The 19,261-nt window shown below is 36.4% G+C and overlaps 1 protein-coding gene across 1 annotated transcript in view; it reads right to left on the bottom strand.

Annotated features, from left to right (window-relative positions):
• TM9SF3 (transmembrane 9 superfamily member 3) overlaps positions 1 to 19,261 on the bottom strand; it is a 75,584-nt gene that overhangs the window by 21,146 nt on the left and 35,177 nt on the right. The window contains exons 8-10 of the mRNA XM_060101583.1: positions 17,015 to 17,109; positions 13,853 to 13,983; positions 613 to 752 (exon numbers count right to left, since the gene is read on the bottom strand). Of these exons, the coding sequence (XP_059957566.1) occupies positions 613 to 752; positions 13,853 to 13,983; positions 17,015 to 17,109 (366 nt within the window). The remainder of the gene's footprint in view (positions 1 to 612; positions 753 to 13,852; positions 13,984 to 17,014; positions 17,110 to 19,261) is intronic.

The following is a 19,261-nucleotide window of genomic DNA, read 5'->3' as shown; positions in this document are numbered from 1 at the left end:
AAATTATAATTGGTCTCAATACTAATTCCTCTCTCAATTGATACAAAATCTATGGCTATAAGTCAATGTTGTTTCGAATAATAAAATATCTGGAAAGGCAAGTGAAATTAGAAGCCAGGGGTTGGCAATCTTTTTCTGTAAAGGTTCAGATAGTAAATGTTTCAGGTTTCGCAGGCGATATGGTCTCTGTCATACCTACTCAACTTTGATGCCACCCTATAAAAGCAGTCACAGACAATATGTCAACAAACAGGCATGGCTATATATATTCCAACAAAATTTTATTTATAAAAACAGGCAGCAGGTCAAATCTGGTTTATAGACTGCAGTTATACAATGGCTGCCGCTTTAGGTCCCACCCACCTCTATGCACTAGTGTACTTACCAAAGCATTTGATTTCTCTGTAAGTGGCACCAATATTCAAAAAAGTGAAATAAGCATATCATTTATTACTATTCCCAGCAATATAAATTGAAGGAAAAAGTAAAACGACAAATTCTTAAGTTTAAACTTATAAATACATGCCAATTCTAAAAATTATGTATACATAATAGCCTTAGGAATTTATATATTGTGAGAAGCAATCACATAAAATTTAGCATTCTCTTTACCATTTTTTCTCCGGTATGGGACGAGGCACGGCATTGACACGACACGGAAAGTTCGGTTGACCTGACAGATTTCGGCCAAGTATTGTACCAACAAGATTTAGAGGAAGGATAACAAAAAAACAGATGCAACAAACGGCCACCTGTAAATTAAATTAAAATATGTGTGATTTCTCAGAGAACAACAGCACTAATAAAAACAAGTAAAAACGACACTTAAAAATTTAAATACAATTTGATCACAAGAGAAAATGTTTAAGTTCAATATGGGTTAAAATTGTGCAGAATATATACTAATGGCAATAGGAAAAGAATGTGATTTAAAATATTAGAATTAAACTAAATACAAGTTGAACTGTTTCCTATCTACTGTAGTTCCCAATTTTTCCTATTCTTCCATACTGTCCCTACTACAGCCCTTTTCCCTCTCCTTTCACTTTCAGCTGTCATGCTTTTAACATATCCTTCATCTTTTATCATTATAACCAACTTATTTACTTGCCTACACTTCACTGAGCTCCTAATATGCACAAGGACTTTTATAAATGTTATTTTTCTACTTTACAGATGAAGAAAATGAGACTTAGAGAGGCTAAGTAACTTCCCATGATCACACAGTTAGTAGGTGGCTGAACTAAGATTTCAATTCAGATCTGCCTGTCTCAATCTGTCTGCTCATTTCTATTCTACAGAGCCTTAGGATCTTAAAAATAGAAGAATATCACTATTTATGTACATATGTGTATTACTAAAATAATATGAGTATTTTTCTGCCAATTAGTAATTCAAAGTCTAAAGTTACAGGGAAGACCACACAGAGATTCTAGAACCAAACTGGTTAGTTAATAAATAAATACATTTATTTTTGTGATTTTTTTTCTTTATATAAATCTGTACACTCAAGGAGACACACTCAAGCTCTTTTCCAGCCAGCATCTGGTTAGGATTATTTCACTCTGAACTTCTAAAACTGGAATAGGACTGAATCACCTCTAAAATCTCTTTCAATTATACATTTTGGGGTTCTAATAAATCAAAAGTAAAAGTGAGATGCAGCTCAATATTAAAGAAACAAACAACCTAATCCAAACATGGGCAGAAGACCTTAATAGACATTTCTCCAAAGAAGACATACAGATGGCCAAGAAGCACATGAAAAGCTGCTCAACATCACTAATTATTAGAGAAATGCAAATCAAAACTACAGTGAGGTATCACCTCACACCAGTTAGAATGGGCAACATCAGAAAATCTACAAACAACAAATGCTGGAGAGGGTGTGGAGAAAAGGGAACCCTCTTGCACTGTTGGTGGGAATGTAAATTGACACAGCCACTATGGAGAACAGTATGGAGGTTCCTTAAAAAACTAAAAATAGAATTACCATATGATCCAGCAATCCCACTACTGGGCATACACCCAGAGAAAACCATAATTCAAAAAAGACACATGCACCCCAATGTTCATTGCAGCACTATTTACAATAGCCAGGTCATGGAAGCAACCTAAACGCTCATCGACAGACGAATAAAGAAGTTGTGGTACAGGGACTTCCCTGCTGGCGTAGTGGTTAAGAATCCGCCTGCCAATGCAGGGGACACGGGTTCGAGCCCTGGTCTGGGAAGATCCCACATGCCGCGGAGCAACTAAGCCCGTGCGCCACAACTACTGAGCCTGCGCTCTAGAGCCTGCGAGCCACAACTACTGAGCCCATGTGCTGCAACTACTGAAGCCCGCGTGCCTAGAGCCAGTGCTCTGCAACAAGAGAAGCCACCACAATGAGAAGCCCACGCACTGCAACAAAGAGTAGCCTCCTCTCGCCACAACTAGAGAAAGCCCGTGTGCAGCAACAAAGACCCAATGCAGCCAAAAATAAATATAAAATAAATTAATTAATTTAAAAAAAGAAGTTGTGGTACATATATACAATGGAATATTACTCAGCCATAAAAAGGAACGAAATTGAGTCATTTGTGGAGACGTAGATGGATCTAGAGACTGTCATACAGAGTGAAGTAAGTCAGAAAGAGAAAAACAAGTATCGTATATTAACGCATGTATGTGGAACCTAGAAAAATGGTACAGATGAACCGGTTTCCAGGGCAGAAGTTGAGACACAGATGTAGAAAACAAATGTGTGGACACCAAGGGGGGAAAGCCACGGGGCGGGTGGGGATGGTGGTGTGCTGAACTGGGCGATTGGGATTGACATGTATACAACTGATGTGTATAAAATTGGTAACTAATAAGAACCTGCTGTATATAAAAAAATTAAATTAAATTAAAAAAAAAACTCAATAAAATGGACCTTGATGGGGAAAAAAAGTAAAAGTGAGAGAAAAGCTGAATGAAAACTGTGAAGAAACTGACTCTACATCTTCATTATATCCTTATGTGTGCTTGTGTGTGTTAAACAAGCCAAAGAGTATTATCATCTTCCTTTCAGGTAAAACTTGTATAAATGTATGAGAGTTAAGAGAGTTCTGAAATTCCATTTTAAAGCTCAGACTTAGGAATGCAAATTATTGGTGTCTCAGTTTAGACCTGTTAATAATATGAATTTTGGGGCTTCCCTGGTGGCGCAGTGGTTGAGAGTCCACCTGCTGATGCAGGGGACGAGGTTCGTGCCCCGGTCTGGGAGGATTCCACGTGCCGCGGAGCGGCTGGGCCCGTGAGCCACGGCTGCTGAGCCTGCGCGTCCGGAGCCTGTGCTCCGCAACGGGAGAGGCCATAACAGTGAGAGCCCCGCGTACCGCAAAAATAAATAAATAAATAATAATAATAATAATATGAATTTTTGCCCATATAAATAACAAGAATATGTGAAACATAAAAAATAAGCAGAGGGCCTCCCTGGTGGCGCAGTGGTTAAGAGTCCGCCTGCCGATGCAGGGGATACGGGTTCGTGCCCCGGTCTGGGAGGATCCCATATGCCGCGGAGCGGCTGGGCCCGTGAGCCATGGCCGCTGGGCCTGCACATCCGGAGCCTGTGCTCCGCAACGGGAGAGGCCACAACAGTGAGAGGCCCGCATACCGCAAAAAAAAAAAAAAAAAAAAAAAATAAGCAGACATTTTAAAGATATTTTAAATACTACGATACATTGTGAATCATACATACCTCATATTTGGGGGGTGAATTCTGTCTCAATTTTTGTTATTCATTGTTGATTGCTTTTTAAATTATTATTTTGCTATCATTAAGCATATAAAACTCATAAATATTAACACACTGTGATAGAGACCTATGTATTTTCCCCTTAATTTACCAGAATTCTAATTTCAAATAAGGATTGAAGAGAAGCTGGAGAAAACATTCCTATGTGGAATGACAATGGTCTAGCAGAGTGGTCTTCAAACTGTTCCACAGAACCTCAGGTCCTGCTGAAGAGTTTCAGGAATTCCACAAGCATTTGATTTGAATATCCTTTTTTTTTTTTTTCCGTATGCGGGCCTCTCACCGCTGTGGCCTCTCCCACTGTGGAGCACAGGCTCCGGATGCGCAGGCCCAGCGCCCACGGCCCACGGGCCCAGCCGCTCCGCGGCACACGGGATCCTCCCGGACCGGGGCACGAACCCGCGTCTCCTGCATCGGCAGGCGGACTCCCAACCACTGCGCCACCAGGGAAGCCCTGAATATCCTTTTGAAAATAACATTTTTAAGTGTAATAAAAATATATACACTCAAATTAGTTCTATACCAAATATTAATAACTGGAGATACCACAATCATGTTAACTCATTTTCATGCAAACCTCAGAATAAAGTTTCTCCTGCTATCTCTGTGTATATATTTGGACTCCTAGTAAACATGTCATTGATTAGGAAGGCTTGTAATGCTACACTGGTCTTTTGTTCTCCCTCCCCATCCTCCACCCCGACCCAATTCAGGCCTGCACATATTTGCTCACTAAAAGCTTTATAAGCAAATGCACTACAGCACATGCATGTCACAAGCAATTAAGTGGCAGGTGAAATGAGGGCATATCTCGCCTTGTGTGCTTAATCAAAGCATAACAGCAGTAAACAAAGGAAACTATAAACGGTCTCATCAAGACAATATCAACTGTTTGGCATTTAATTTTTTCCCCTTTTCCTGACTTTTTAATGCATGATAAAAAAATGTGAGCAGTTTGTTAGAAACTGTTAGTGACTGAACTGTGAAACCAATTTCCTACTCCTTTATGTCCAAGTTCTAGACGAGTTTACTTGAAAAATACTCTGAGACTGCAAGGCAAGCTATTAAAAAAAAAAAAAAGTCACATGGAACTAAATTATCCGAGAAGTCAGGATTTTTCTCAATACTGATATTCAACCAAACAAATTGGTTACTGAAGAAGAATGTTACCTGTACCCCTTGGTATTAAATCTGCATTCATCACAACTTTATTGCTCTCATTAAATTTAGAATGCTAAAAAAACTGAATTTGCAAAATTTATTTATACTAACAGAATCAAGCTTGTATCTGTTTTCTTTATTGGGCTTCTGCATTAAGCTTTCATTTAAAATGAAATTTAACAACTAAGAGTTAAAAAACCATTAGTCTAATACACTGGTGAAAACCCTGGAATTCAAACTAATACAGGGCCCACCCCTAGAGCTTCCTAGCTTCTGTTCATGGACCAATGAAAAGTGAAAACAGGGACGGGGGAAGGAAGGACTAACTCCAGGTTGAGGGCCTCCCCTAGCTACAATGAGAACAAGATAGAAACAAGTACTGCCTATCACTGCTTAATACCCCAGAGATGTACCAACTGTTCAACTATTCTCAACCTCAGTCACAGACTAAGAATGTGACTATTATTCTATCTTTATTTCCAGACTGGCCTTCTAAGGAAATCTGTGGTGTGAGTGGAATGGAAAGAGAAAAGGCAGCCTAAGATAGGCTATTATGGAATACTAAAGGATATAAATTTTACTGAGGATGACAGACAGTAACTGCTTATAGGTAAGGTGATTCTCAGAAAATATATCATCTTGTCAGTCATTATGTTTAGGCATTTCCTTGACACTTGCTCAGAGTAGGCAATTTTTATGACTCCTTTTCTACCTTATACATTTTATGCCTTTATGTCTATATAAAAATTATTTAGCTTCAATTTAAGCATGTCGACAATAATCAACCTAACAATCAGGACATTGCCAACTTAAACACAAATGCTTATAAGAAGCCTATCTATTTAATAGATATTTTCAACATGCTAATTAATAACTCCCCATTCTGTTTCTTGGGCAACTTCAATACTGTAACAGAAGAAACACTGGGTTTGAAGTTATAAACTTATTCTATAATGCTAGCGTTATCCTGATACCAAAACCATAAAAAAAGACATTATAAGAAAATTGCAGATCAATATCTCTCATAAATATAGGTTCAAAACAAAAAGCAACAAATTTTAGCAAATGGAATCCAGTTATATATAAAATGGATAATACATCATAACAAATTGAGGTTTATCAAAGGAACGCAAGATTGGTTTAAGATTCAATAATCCATCAATGCAGTTCACTATATTATCAGACTAAAAAAAGAAAAATCATAGATCATCTCAAAAGATGCAGAAAAAATCATTGCAAGAGCCAACCTCCCTTCACAATAAAACAAACTCAGCAAACTAGGAATAGAGGGGAACTTCATCAACTTGATTAAGGACATCTATGAAAAAACTACACGTAATATTTCTTGATGGCACAAGACTGAATACTTTCCCCCTAAGATTGGGAACAAGAGAAGAAGTCTGCTCTCACCTCTTCTATTCAACATTGTACTGGAGGTTCTAGCCAGTGCAATAAGGCAAGAAAAAGAAATAAAAGGCATACAGATTAGAAAGGTAGAAATAAAATTGTCTTTATTCTCAGACAACATGACAATCTATGTAAAAAAATCTTCAGGAATCTACAAAAAAGAAATTAGAACTAATAAGTGAGTTTAGCAAAGGTGCAGGATGCAAAGCCAGCATGCAAAAATCAACTGTTTTTCTATACACTAGCAACAAGCAATCAGAATTTTTAATTTAAAAAATACCATTTACAAATAGCATAAAAAATATGAAATACTTAGGAGTAATTTCAATAAAAGCTGTATAAAACCTAAATATTAAAATCTATAAAACATTACAAAGAAAAAGTAAAGACACCTAAATAAGTCAAGAGATATACTGTGTTCATTAATCAAAAGACTTAATATAATGTTAAGATGTGAATTCTTCCCAAATTGAACCATAGGTTTAATGCAATCCTAATCAAAACCTCAGGGTTTTTTGTAGAAATTGACAAGCCGATTCTAAACTTAACATGCAAATGCAAAGAACCTAAAAAATCCAAAACAACTCTGAAAAAGAATTGATTTCAAGACTTATTGTAAAGCTACAATAATCAAGACAGTGTGATATTGCCATCAAAAAACCCAAAAAAACAAATTAATCAATGCAACAGAAAAAAAAGTTCAGAAACAGATCCACATAGATACGTGGTCAATTGACTATCAATAAAAGTGCTAAGGGAATTCAGTGGAGAAAGGGTAATCTTTTCAACAAATGGTGCTAGAACAAATGAATAGCCATAAGCAAAACAAAACAAAACCCCTTGACCCTTAACTCATACAATATATAAAATTAACTACAAATGGATCATAGACCTATATTTCAGAGCTAAAACTATAAAATTTCTAGCAGAAAACATATGAGGAAAACTTACTGATCTTTGATTTGGCAAAAGATTTCTTAAAAAGGACAGAAAAGCACAAATCATAAAAGGAAAAAATCAATAAACTGGACTTCAAAATTAATAACTTTTGCTCTTCAAAAGATACTCTTGGACTTCCCCGGTGGCGCAGTGGTTGAGAATCCACCTACCAATGAGGGGACACGGGTTTGAGCCCTGGCCTGGGAAGATCCCACATGCCATGGAGCAACTAAGCCTGTGCGCCACAACTACTGAGCCTGAGCTCTACAGCCCAAGAGCCACAGCTACTAAGCCTGCGTGCCACAACTACTAAAGCCCACGCACCTAGAGCCCGTGCTCCACAACAAAGAGAAGCCACCGCAATGAGAAGCCCGCACACCACAATGAAGAGTAGCCCCTGCTCACCGCAACTAGAGAAAGCCTGTGTGCACAAATGAAGACCCAACGCAGCCAAAAATAAATAAATAAATTTAAAAAAAAAAAAGCATGTCCCTGTCTTGCCCAATGAATATCAAGCAGATGTGGGGCAAAACCATCAAAAAAAATTTTTTTAAAGATACTCTTAAGAGAATGAAAAGACAAGCCACATAATGGGAGAATATACTTGCAAGCTACATATAAGACAAAGGATTAGTATCTACAATATATAAAGAACTCTTACCATTCAACAAGACAAGCTATAAAAAATAAGCAAAAGATTTAAACATTCATTAAAGAATATATATGGATGGCAAATAACTACACAAAAATATCTTTAACATTAGTCATTAGGGAAATGCAAATTTAAACCACAATGAGACAACATTACACTTCCACTATAATGGCTAAAATTAAAAAGACTGACCATATCAAGTACTGGAGATAATGTGGAGCAACTGGAACTCTTATAAATACAATGCTAGTGGGAATGTAAAATGGCAAAACCACTTTGGGAAAGTTTAATAGTTTCTTGAAAAGTTAAGCTATAAAATGACTCAGTCATTCCACTGTAGTTATTTATCCAAGAGAATCAAAAAATATGTCCACACAAAGATTTACATATGAATACTCACAGCAGCTTGATTTGTATGTAATAGCCAAAAACTGAAAACAATTCAAAAGTTCATTACTGGGTAAGTGGATAAACAAACTGTGGTACTTCCCTTACAATAAAATACTATTAAGCAATACAAAGGAACAAAACTATTAATATATGCAACAACATCAAGTGATTTTTAAAATAATTTTCTGAGTGAAAAAAGACAAAAAAAAGATCATACTGTGTGAGTCTACTTATATGAAATTCTAGGTAATGCAAACTAATCTAAGATGACAGAGAGCAGACCAGTGATTACCTGAGAATGAAAAAGGGAAGGGAAAAAGAAAATTTTTAAAGTAAAAAAAAAAAAAAAAAAAAGAAAGAAAGAAAGAGAGGGACTTCCCTGGTGGCACAGTGGCTAAGAATCCGCCTGCTAATGCAAGGGACACGGTTTCGAGCCCTGGTCCAGGAAGATCCCACATGTTGCAGAGCAACTAAGCCCGTGCACCACAACTACTGAGCCTGCACGCCACAACTACTGAGCCCACGTGCCACAACTACCAAAATCCACGTGCCTAGAGCCTGTGCTCCGCAACAAAGAGAAGCCACCGCAATGAGAAGCCTGCGCACCGCAACGAAGAGTAGCCTCTGCTTGCAGCAATTAGAGAAAGCCCACACGCAGCAACGAAGACCCAATGCAGCCAAAAATAAATAAACAGATAGATAAATAGATTAAAAAAAGAAAAAATAAAAAGGGAAGGAAGGAGGAGGAAAAGGGGATAAATTACAAAGGTATATAACAAAACTTCTGGACTTGATAAATAACTTTTTTTAAATTGTGGTGATTGTTTCCCAAATATATACATATATCAAAGCTTGCCACACTTTAAATAGATACAATTTATCATATGTTAATTATACCTCAGTACAGCTGTAAAAACATACAGACCAAAAAAAGGCATAAAACATTCTTCATTCACTGCTCTCGGCATAAATCTGATTTCCGGGCAGAAAGGAAAAAAAGAAAAAAAAACTAAAACAGATCATCACCACCACCAGCACCACAACAAAGAAAATGTGACTTTAAGTGAAAAACTGAATCCTAGTTTTTTGCTTGGTAAAACCGGGATAATGCATACCACTATCTCGATCTCTTTGAGTTCTTCTGAAAACCAGGTAAGACAAGGGGTGTGAAAGTGTTTTGTAAAGTACAAAATGCTATGCAAATGTACCTGTCCTTACTATAACTCATCTTGTTAGATATGGCACATCACTTCAGTCAGTTGAGATCATTTTAGATGCTGTCTTCATCATTCCATATTACTAGTCCCTGCCCCACAACCGTCTCATGTCCTTGTTCAATTTAATCATCAGATCACTGTGCCTTTATATGTTATCAACAATGATTTGAATAGGTCAAAGTCAAGAATATCTGTCATGTTCTACTAAAAGATAGTATGTGACATACTATAGTATGTGACATATTATGGGCATATAATATCATACCAATACTTTAATTCTATAATTATTTACATGTTTACCTGACTATACTATTCTACCCACATTTCTCCATCTTGACCAACAAGATATAATACTTTATTTATACTCTTTCATTCTTCTAGTCTTGCTAAGACCTACCAAAGAGAGGAACTGAAGTTGTTCTGGCATTTTTGTTTTAATGAATCCATAATAGCTCCTAATGTTCATTACTTCCTGTGATTTAAAAAGTAAATTTTAATAACACATTCTAAAATCTTGTACCTCATCAACATCAAGTTCACTATGTTTTATAAGGGAGAAACCACTTTCTTCATTTTCCTTCTAGAAAAACAATTTGCCTCTGCCTTACACAGTTATTCAAGCATTACTTATCATCATGATCTCTCAGTATCTCTAACAGATCATTTATATGAGCAACTAAACTTACTGCTAAGGCAGCTGGGTACTCCTGTACAATCAATCCCCTTATCTAAGGCTTCACTTCCCTCTTATCAGGGATTATTTCCTCTTGTCTTTTCTTGTTTGAAGGTTATTTTATTTGATGAAAAATAAAAAGAGAAAGAATGAGATAGAACCATTCTTCTTTTACTCTGTTACATCACTGATCCCATGTAATGAGCCTTTGGTCTTGCTATCAACATATTTTTACAAAATCCTTTTGTTAGCCTTAGCACTTGTCAAGAGTTCAGGTTAGGAAATGGAGGTTTTCTAACACCATTTTTATAGACTTTAGTATTCTTTTATCATTAGGTATACTGTACTCTTCTCACAAGCTTTGAGAGATCACAAAATAGCATGCATCCATTACTCTGTCTCCATTTTTTCCTCACTGTGTTAATTTCTGATTATATATCATGAATTTCTTTTTTTGGCGGGGGGGGGGGTCCCTGATCAGGGGTCGAACCTGCACCCCGTGGAGTGGAAGCGCAGTCTTAACCACTGGACCACCAGGGAAGTCACCATGAATTTCATTTTTGAAAACCTCAAATTCTCAAGCCATTTTCCCAGTTATGGCCCAAGACTTGGGTCATGAGAGAGCATTTCCCTAAATATTTGTGAAATCTGATTTCCTAAAACCTCAGGCCTATTTCTGATGATTCCCCTCCCAAGCTAAAACAAACCTCAAGATGACAAATATGACATGGCTCATGACCCCTGTTACTTCTCCATCAACTATTCTACCCATTAAGAGACAAAACCATAAAGTATGGTAAGTCAAGGATTTATCAGTGCATTCTGAACTGAATAATATTTAGATTAGAAAGTTTATTAGTTTCTATGCTACCTTGCCTCTGAGTTTAAAACTCTGCAACTTGGTTCTTTGTCCTTTGAAAGCCTCCAATAACATTAAATTAAGAATCTGAGATTTACAACCCACAAAAGACTTGATGTCTAAAATGTTTTTTTCAGAATATCCTGGCAAACCCTTCCTCATTCCCAAGAAACTCTCATAGGACCAAAAACTCTGGGTATGACACCTAAATCACTTCTGAACAAATTCCAAAGGAAAAAGGTTTTACCTTACCAGATTCAATTTAATTTGAAGTACACTCTCTTTGACTCTGTATAGTACCTCTGCCAGAACATACCAACTTCAGAAACAGGTATGTTCATCTCTGAACAGTCTTTGACCCCAAATTTCATTTAAATGCTCTCTTACATTGTTTTGTAATACTCTCTAGGAACCATGCCTTAAGCCTGGGACACTAGACATTAGCTGAGATTACCACCACCACCCTCTACTTATGTTTCTTTTACCTTCATTAACCTGCTAAGATTGACTATTATTCAACAAGTTTAATCTGACATGGATTTAATGGCTTTTTATGTATAATCAGGTACACATGAGCAGAGAATTTGGGGTCCAGAGACAAATTTCACCCATTTTCAATCTTATCTTGGGCTAGTCCTGGGGACAAAAGCAGCATTCTGACAAGACTCCAGATCCCAAGTGGGCAAAATCCCCATTGTTCTGGTGCCTCTGTAAGGCAAGACAGAGGCTGAAGTCACTATGACTACAGCTGGATTAAGCCTTAAATTGTGGAATCTCTGAGAAAATAGAACCAGAGCTAAGATCACCAGAGAAAAGGCTCAATGTCCAAGAGAACAAAGGAATGGGGGACAGAATGAGCTAAGGCCTCGGGAAGAGCATATAAGAGTATCTGAAGACTCTGATTTTCAAACTAGGCTATTTTAGTAGGAGAACCAGCTTCTCAGACACATGTGGTCTGGGAGCTTTTCAGCTGACAGATCCATCCTCAGATGCTGGGAACCAGGATCAGGTAAATAGTAGAGACTGGGTTTAAAGCAGGACAGATAAATTGGCATAGGATGAAGCCCTGGGCATTGAAATTTTTTAAACTCCCCAGTGACTCTAATGTGTACCCACGGTTGAGAACCATGGAGTTTATGAGAATATATAACCATTTCCTTCATAATGTCAACAAGTCAAATAATTTAAAATATAAGTTTAAGTAGTTAAAACACTTAATGGACAACTAGGTCAAACATTCACATCAATTCTTAAATTTCATGTTCTAAACAAGTTCTGATACTCTTAAAAAGAGGCAAAAAATGTTAGACCACACACCTGATTAAAACTTGAAGGCAGTGGGATGCCCTTCACTCAGCATTCCTTCATTACGAATTAGAATGCAAATTAAGACCATGACATTGTAGGAGGCTGCTAAGCACCAACAGCCAGTCTTTTATACGCCAAAGATCAATTATAAAAACCATCTCTGGCTCAGCAGAGAGTCTGATATTGTATTAGAATAATTAGTAATTATTAAATTATCTAAAGGCAAGTTACAGTGAATATTAACATTTAAAACCCCATTTACACAGTGGTAAAATTTATAATTTTAGTGAAACAAAGCATATAATTTTCACCATATCAAATTCAAAACTTTATGATGAAAATTATAACAGAACCAGAATTTTAATTTTTAAAATATTGTGAAAGTAATTAATTCAGTAGATCATCTTTAAGAAGTAACTTGAATCTATATACTTCCTGATGGCCTGGAACTACTATAAAGCAAATTCTTTTCCAGTTAATTAATGAATGTAATTAATGACTTTACCCTTTCCTAACCTTTATCAGTTACTTTGCCTTGCAAAAACAAAACCAAACAAAAGTTTTCAATTTTGAAGCAATCTGCAAAATATTCCTAAATAAAAACTGTTAAAGACTTAGTAAAAATATATATGCAAGGTGTCTTTGAAAAACCTGGACTGTAAAACAACCAATCATCTGGAATTTCTGTGAAACCATTCAATAACTCCCATACAACAGAAAGAAAGCCAAAACGATTAAAATTCAGATGGAGATATGGGTTCCAGTTACAGTTCTGCCATTAACTATCTGTATGACCTTAACCAAGTTAATTGCCTCTCTGAAAAGCAGTAACCACCTTCCAACTCACATACGTATATGTACATGTGTGTGCACGTTTACAAAGTGTACATTAAGACTAAAGTCTACTCCAGGCCTAAAATTCTGTTTCTAGTAAAAAGACAACAGGAAGAATCTGAAGACTGTGAGTTAACTGTGTAAAGCGCCAGTATTTCTGTGCTTTAGCTTTAACATATTTAAATAATCTAAAACATTTCAAATTCTGTGATAACAGGTAAGATATGAGATAGGATTTTAATATCTATAGCACATATATTATCAATATTAATACAGATGCTTTCATAAGGTTCTAAAAATAGTACACTATTACCAAAAAAAAAAAATGTTATGGAAAGTCTTCACTTCCTACCACTGCACTCACCTACCACATTAAAACACCCATGTTGCTTGTGTGTCATCATTCTTCTTCTAAAATATACTCACCAGTTTCTCCCTAGCTGTTCTTTCACTTTATTGGTTGACAGAATCAAGAAAAAATGTTCTTTACCTAACTTTCCAGGACTGGGTAGGGACTGGCTGCAAATAGCAGAACTCCTAGTTAAGAGGTACTCTGGAGAAACAGCAGGCCTCACATTAGAGAATGCTTATCCTCTTCCAGTTGAAAAGGAAGATGCAAGCAACTCACCATTGTTCCAAAAGGAATGGCTCTCGAAGCATGGTAATAAATGGCTATAAAATTGATGAAGAAGGCAGTGCCACACACCATAGCTGGGATGAGGAATGCACCAACGAACATCTGCTTTATCCATCTCCTTCCTGAAAGAAAAGGGAAACTATAACAATCAGAGAGCTAGGTAGACAGACAGACATATATTAATGTTTAAAAGGTGGTTATTTAGTACCAAATTATCTCATATTTTAATGTAAAGAACTTAAATTTGACATCCTAATAGCTGTTTCAAAACAACAGCTAATAAAGACCAGTCCAGCTATTCAAGTATGTCTAGTGGAAACACGCTTTTGATGTGGGTGTACTGGAAAAGAGCAATGAACTATGGTAAAATATTCTGGTGTTTTGTCCTGATTCTGCCACTGAACCACTGTGAACGTTGGTAAACCACTCAATCTTTCTGGGCTACAAGTTGGCCTAGAAAGGTGTTTTCAAACACCTAGGTGTTACTTGGAGTTCTGGAGCTTCTAAGAGGTGCCCATGAAGTCACCGGTAAAGGAAGGGCCCAGATCCTCCAGCCCTGCTTCAACAGAACAAGTTCATTTTCAACAGTTTCACACACTGTAGTTTCATATATGCTCTCATTTGAAAAGAGGGTTACACTGCTTTAAACAAACAAACAAACAAAAATTTAAAACCCCCTGGGTTAACGTTCCCTAAATTTACTCTTAGCTCTATAATTATGATTATAAACATATATTTAAATTCATTTCTATATTTCAAAAGGAGAAAGCAATAGAATGTGTTTCATGAGCCTCCTCTCAGCAATTAGAACTAAATATTTATAAGTTTTACTATTTCTTTGAACCTCTTTGTATTGCCAAAATTGTATTCACTGAGAATCTATTATTTAAATACCCAAGGAAAGAATTTTTAAACTATGTAATCAAAAATTTTTTAATCAAGTTCATAATGACCAGGAGCACAACAGGAGCTATCTTTCTAACACAGCAGAGCGCAGGAGCAAGCACACCTCCGGGACGCATCTTCATACTGTTCAGAAACGTAAAGATTGAACATGGGATCACTATTAAAGTTCAGCCCCACAACCATAAGCAACAGGACCCAAACAGAAAGTGCTACAGGAAAAACAAGCAATATCCTAACTTTTATTTTCTTCTATATAAAGTTCTTTTCAAACATCTGTCTCATAGAATTACTACCCCAGATCTTGACATTCTTGCAGAAAAACTCCTTGATTCTGAACTTTTGCCTCTATTTAATTTCTTTCTCAGGTACGTTTCAAGAACCCCTCCTTTCTAAACTAATACTCAGCATTTGAACAACAACGCAAAAAGGGTAAGAACGAATTAAAATGATTATTTCTCTTATTAAATTCCAACCCTTTCCTAGCATTCTCTTTTCCTGCACTTTCCATTATCTTCTCAGATTCAGACACGGGTTAATAAACTCTATATTCAGCTATATTCAACTCTCTCTCTTTCTCCCTTTCCCTCCAACAGTCAAAAAGAATCCCACGTACATTCCACTGGGTACAATCAGTAGCCCAGGCATCTGCATTGTGCTTCCTACTGCTCCCCAACACCCTTGGAGACTCTGGTCTTTAAACTGGGTCTGGAGCACTATCCAGTGCACTGAGGAGAGTATGAAGTCTTTGAGCTCCACTGTAGTTCAGATCCTGAGATAACCTGAAGAATTCTTGATTCTCTGGGCTGACCTCTATATTCACCTGGTTTTAGGGATCGCTCAGACAAAATATCAGGACATGATGAGACCTCCTCAGGGCACTGTCAATCAGAAAATAACCTTTAGATTATTCCTGGTAAGATCTGATACTCCTAGGCTTAGGTCTGAACTCTGTCAACTTTCAAGAATAAGTATAGTAAAGTTTGGTTGGGTGTTCTTAACTTGCAATTGGACTAAAAGCAAATTTATGTCCAAGGATGAATAAATTTCCTGTTTTGAGTAATCTGTTTCTGCTGTGGAGACTTTTCTGGAGGTCATAAACTGTACAATTCTTAGCCTAACTAGTTTTCAGGTTAAATTCAAAGTAGGAGTTACCTTAGGCATCCTTATTTCCTCAGGATGGTAGACCTGTGTGCTAAGACTCATTTCCCATATCTAGACGTAGAACAGAGAAACTGAACAGCTAACTAAAATAGTCAGGAATCTGCAACGATACTCCCTCAGGCAATCCAGAGAACTATCTCTGCTGAAGGTATACATCACATTAAGTCTGGTAGGACCAATTTTTTTAAAAAGCCATGGTAAACCAGGATATCCTGAGGGAATTTTAAATGCTCTGAGCTCCTACAGACGATACGTCCAGTCTACTAAAAGAAGGCAGGATTCCCTAATGATGTCACTACTTAGGATGGGCTGGGAAAATCACATTAAGAAGTCTCTATCCTTAGGAATATAATTTTAATGTCTTTCAACAACCCGTTATTCATAAACTAAAATATGCGAATCTACTACTTTTAGCACGTTTCTGACTCCAAACAATTACAGGGGGAAAAAAGGAACTTAAAAACCCTGAATGCCATCACAGAAAGAAACACCAAGGAGCAGTATCCTCGTATCATCCATGTATACCCCGTCATTTCCAGGTCACAATAGTAAAGAAGCAAGGGAGTATTCAAGATGAAGCTCTCTTAGCAAAAGATTGTGACAGAAAATCTTTGTGCATGTCCTTTGATAAGTATTTAAGAGTCAGCAGAAGTAAACAGATTTCCTTCCTATGCTCCTTCACTGCCTAGACATTTATCCATAAACCATGAAACAAGACTTTACACTCGGCTATGAAGCTATATATTCTATGTGGAAACCTCCCATGGAACACTACTAGGGAACTAGGCACCTGAAAGCAAAATAATATCAATAACTTAAATACACTCTCTCCTACATGTTCCTCAGGACTAATTCACAGTGGACAATGGAGAAATCTATTCATTATTCATAATTTTAGGAAATAAAATGCAAGGATTCATTCCATAAAAGCAAATTAGAAAATATAATAGGTTTGGTGGAGATTATGTGAAATGGGATAACAAAGGACTTTACAATGGCTGTACTGCCCATTTTAAATTCCATATACCTCACAGTGTAATATTAGCATCTATAATTAAAAATACAAAGCAGTAACTCATAAATTACCTCCTTGTCTAGCATACAGACTTCCTCCAAAATAACCATTCACTGGAGATGTAGCAGCATAGACAAATATGGCTGTACTGAGCATTGACCCCCTCCTAAAAAGGCAAAACAACACATATGATAAACTAAAACCAACGATTTAAAGAAAATATCATATAGTCTATCACATTAACATTAGTTTAATTTCAAAAATAAATTTAACAGGAACACAAAAATATCCTACTGGACTGCAAAGGACCTCAAAAGGTTGCCTAGTGAATGAATTTCTAGTTAAAATTGCACTTAAATAATAACAGACTAATCCTCATTCTTTTTAAATTTCAAGTTAAATTTCATAATATTCTAAATAAATATTTCACATTTCTTTGGCAAACATATTAGAAGCTGGCACTAAAACTGTTTTGCAACCCTGTGGACCAATCATATCATATGGAAAAGGATATTCATCTGTTAAGAAAAATAATTAGACTATTCCTCTTTATAATTTAACTGCTGGAGATTCTTGCCTGCTGATAGAAATAAAATGGAAGTACTAAAACCTATATTATTGCTATTACTTTAAATGGTATAATACTGAGACTTTTCCTATTTAGTTTCCTTTATACTGTTAAAAACGTTTTTAAAAATCCATAGGTCCACAAATCAACATTAACTCAGATCAACAATTTCTAACCTCCTCTTCCAATAATGATACCTAAGCAATTCAGACCAACTCTCCTATTGAATAAAACTGGACAAAATATTTTAAATGCCTAATTGCAATCAGAAATACTAAAATGATAAAATGACAGTATCATTTACCATAATATAGAAATGTACTTAACTCACTAAAAATAAAGATCATTTCTGAAACTCACCACAACTAGAAAGGTAAAAGACTATAGATAGAAAATATAACCTTGTCAGTTTGAGATAAAGAATACTTTTTTAAATAGAATTTACAAGAGTATCACACTAATGTGTGCACTGGAAGGATATACAACTTTCAAACATTAACCACCTTCTGGATAATAATTATTATTACATTCCATTGTCCACCTACAAAGGCATCATACAGTCTTGAAACATGTACCACTCTTCCGTACAAACAATTATGTTCCATTTCTTAAAGAAGATACATAAGTTAAAACACTGCAATATTTAATTGCATCAATATATAGCTAAATACAAGTGTGGCATAATATAAAAGTCTGTCATTCCCATGTTTAGAAGACTGTGGATCTCTCAGTACCAATCAGTTTAAAAACCAGATTTGCCCACAGCCAACATCATTCTCAATGGTGAAAAACTGAAACCATTTCCTCTAAGATCAGGAACAAGACAAGGCTGTCCACTCTCACCACTGTTATTCAACATAGTTTTGGAAGTTTTAGCCACAGCAATCAGAGAAGAAAAAGGAATAAAAGGAATCCAAATCAGAAAAGAAGAAGTAAGACTGTCACCAGTTGCAGATGACATGATACTATTCATAGAGAATCCTAAAGATGCTACCAGAAAACTACTAGAGCTGATCAATGAATTTGGTAAAGAAGCAGGATACAAAATTAACACACAGAAATCTCCTGCATTCCTATACACTAAGGATGAAAACTCTGAAAGAGAAATTAAGGAAACACTCCCATTTGCCATTGCAACAAAAGGAATAAAATATCTAGGAATAAACCTACCTAAGGAGAAAAAAGACCTGTATGCAGAAAACTGTAAGACACTGATGAAAGAAATTAAAGATGATACAAATAGATGGAGAGGTATACCATGTTCTTGGATGTGAAGAATCAACATTGTGAAGATGACACAAAATAACCCAAACAGCCAAAGCAATCATGAGAAAGAAAAATGGAGCTGGAAGAATCAGCCTCCCTGACTTCAGAGTATACTACAAAGCTACAATAATAAAGACAGTATGGTACTAGCACAGAAAGAGAAATATAGATCAATGGAACAGAATAGAAAGCCCAGAGATAACCCCACACACATATGGTCACCTTATTTTTGATAAAAGAGGCAAGAATATACAATGGAGAAAAGACAGCCTCTTCAATAAGCGATGCTGGGAAAACTAGACAGCTACGTGTAAAAGAATGAAATTGGAACACTCCCTAACACCATACACAAAAACAAACTCAAAATGGAATAAAGACCTAAATGTAAGGCCAGACACTATCAAACTCTTAGGGGAAAACATAGGCAGAACACTCTATGACATAAATCACAGCAAGATCCTTTTTGACCCACCTCCTAGAGAAA

Source organism: Mesoplodon densirostris, chromosome 1, assembly GCF_025265405.1.
Source record: "Mesoplodon densirostris isolate mMesDen1 chromosome 1, mMesDen1 primary haplotype, whole genome shotgun sequence".
NCBI classification, from domain to species: Eukaryota; Metazoa; Chordata; class Mammalia; order Artiodactyla; family Ziphiidae; genus Mesoplodon; species Mesoplodon densirostris.
This window is presented reverse-complemented; position numbering and strand designations above follow the sequence as displayed.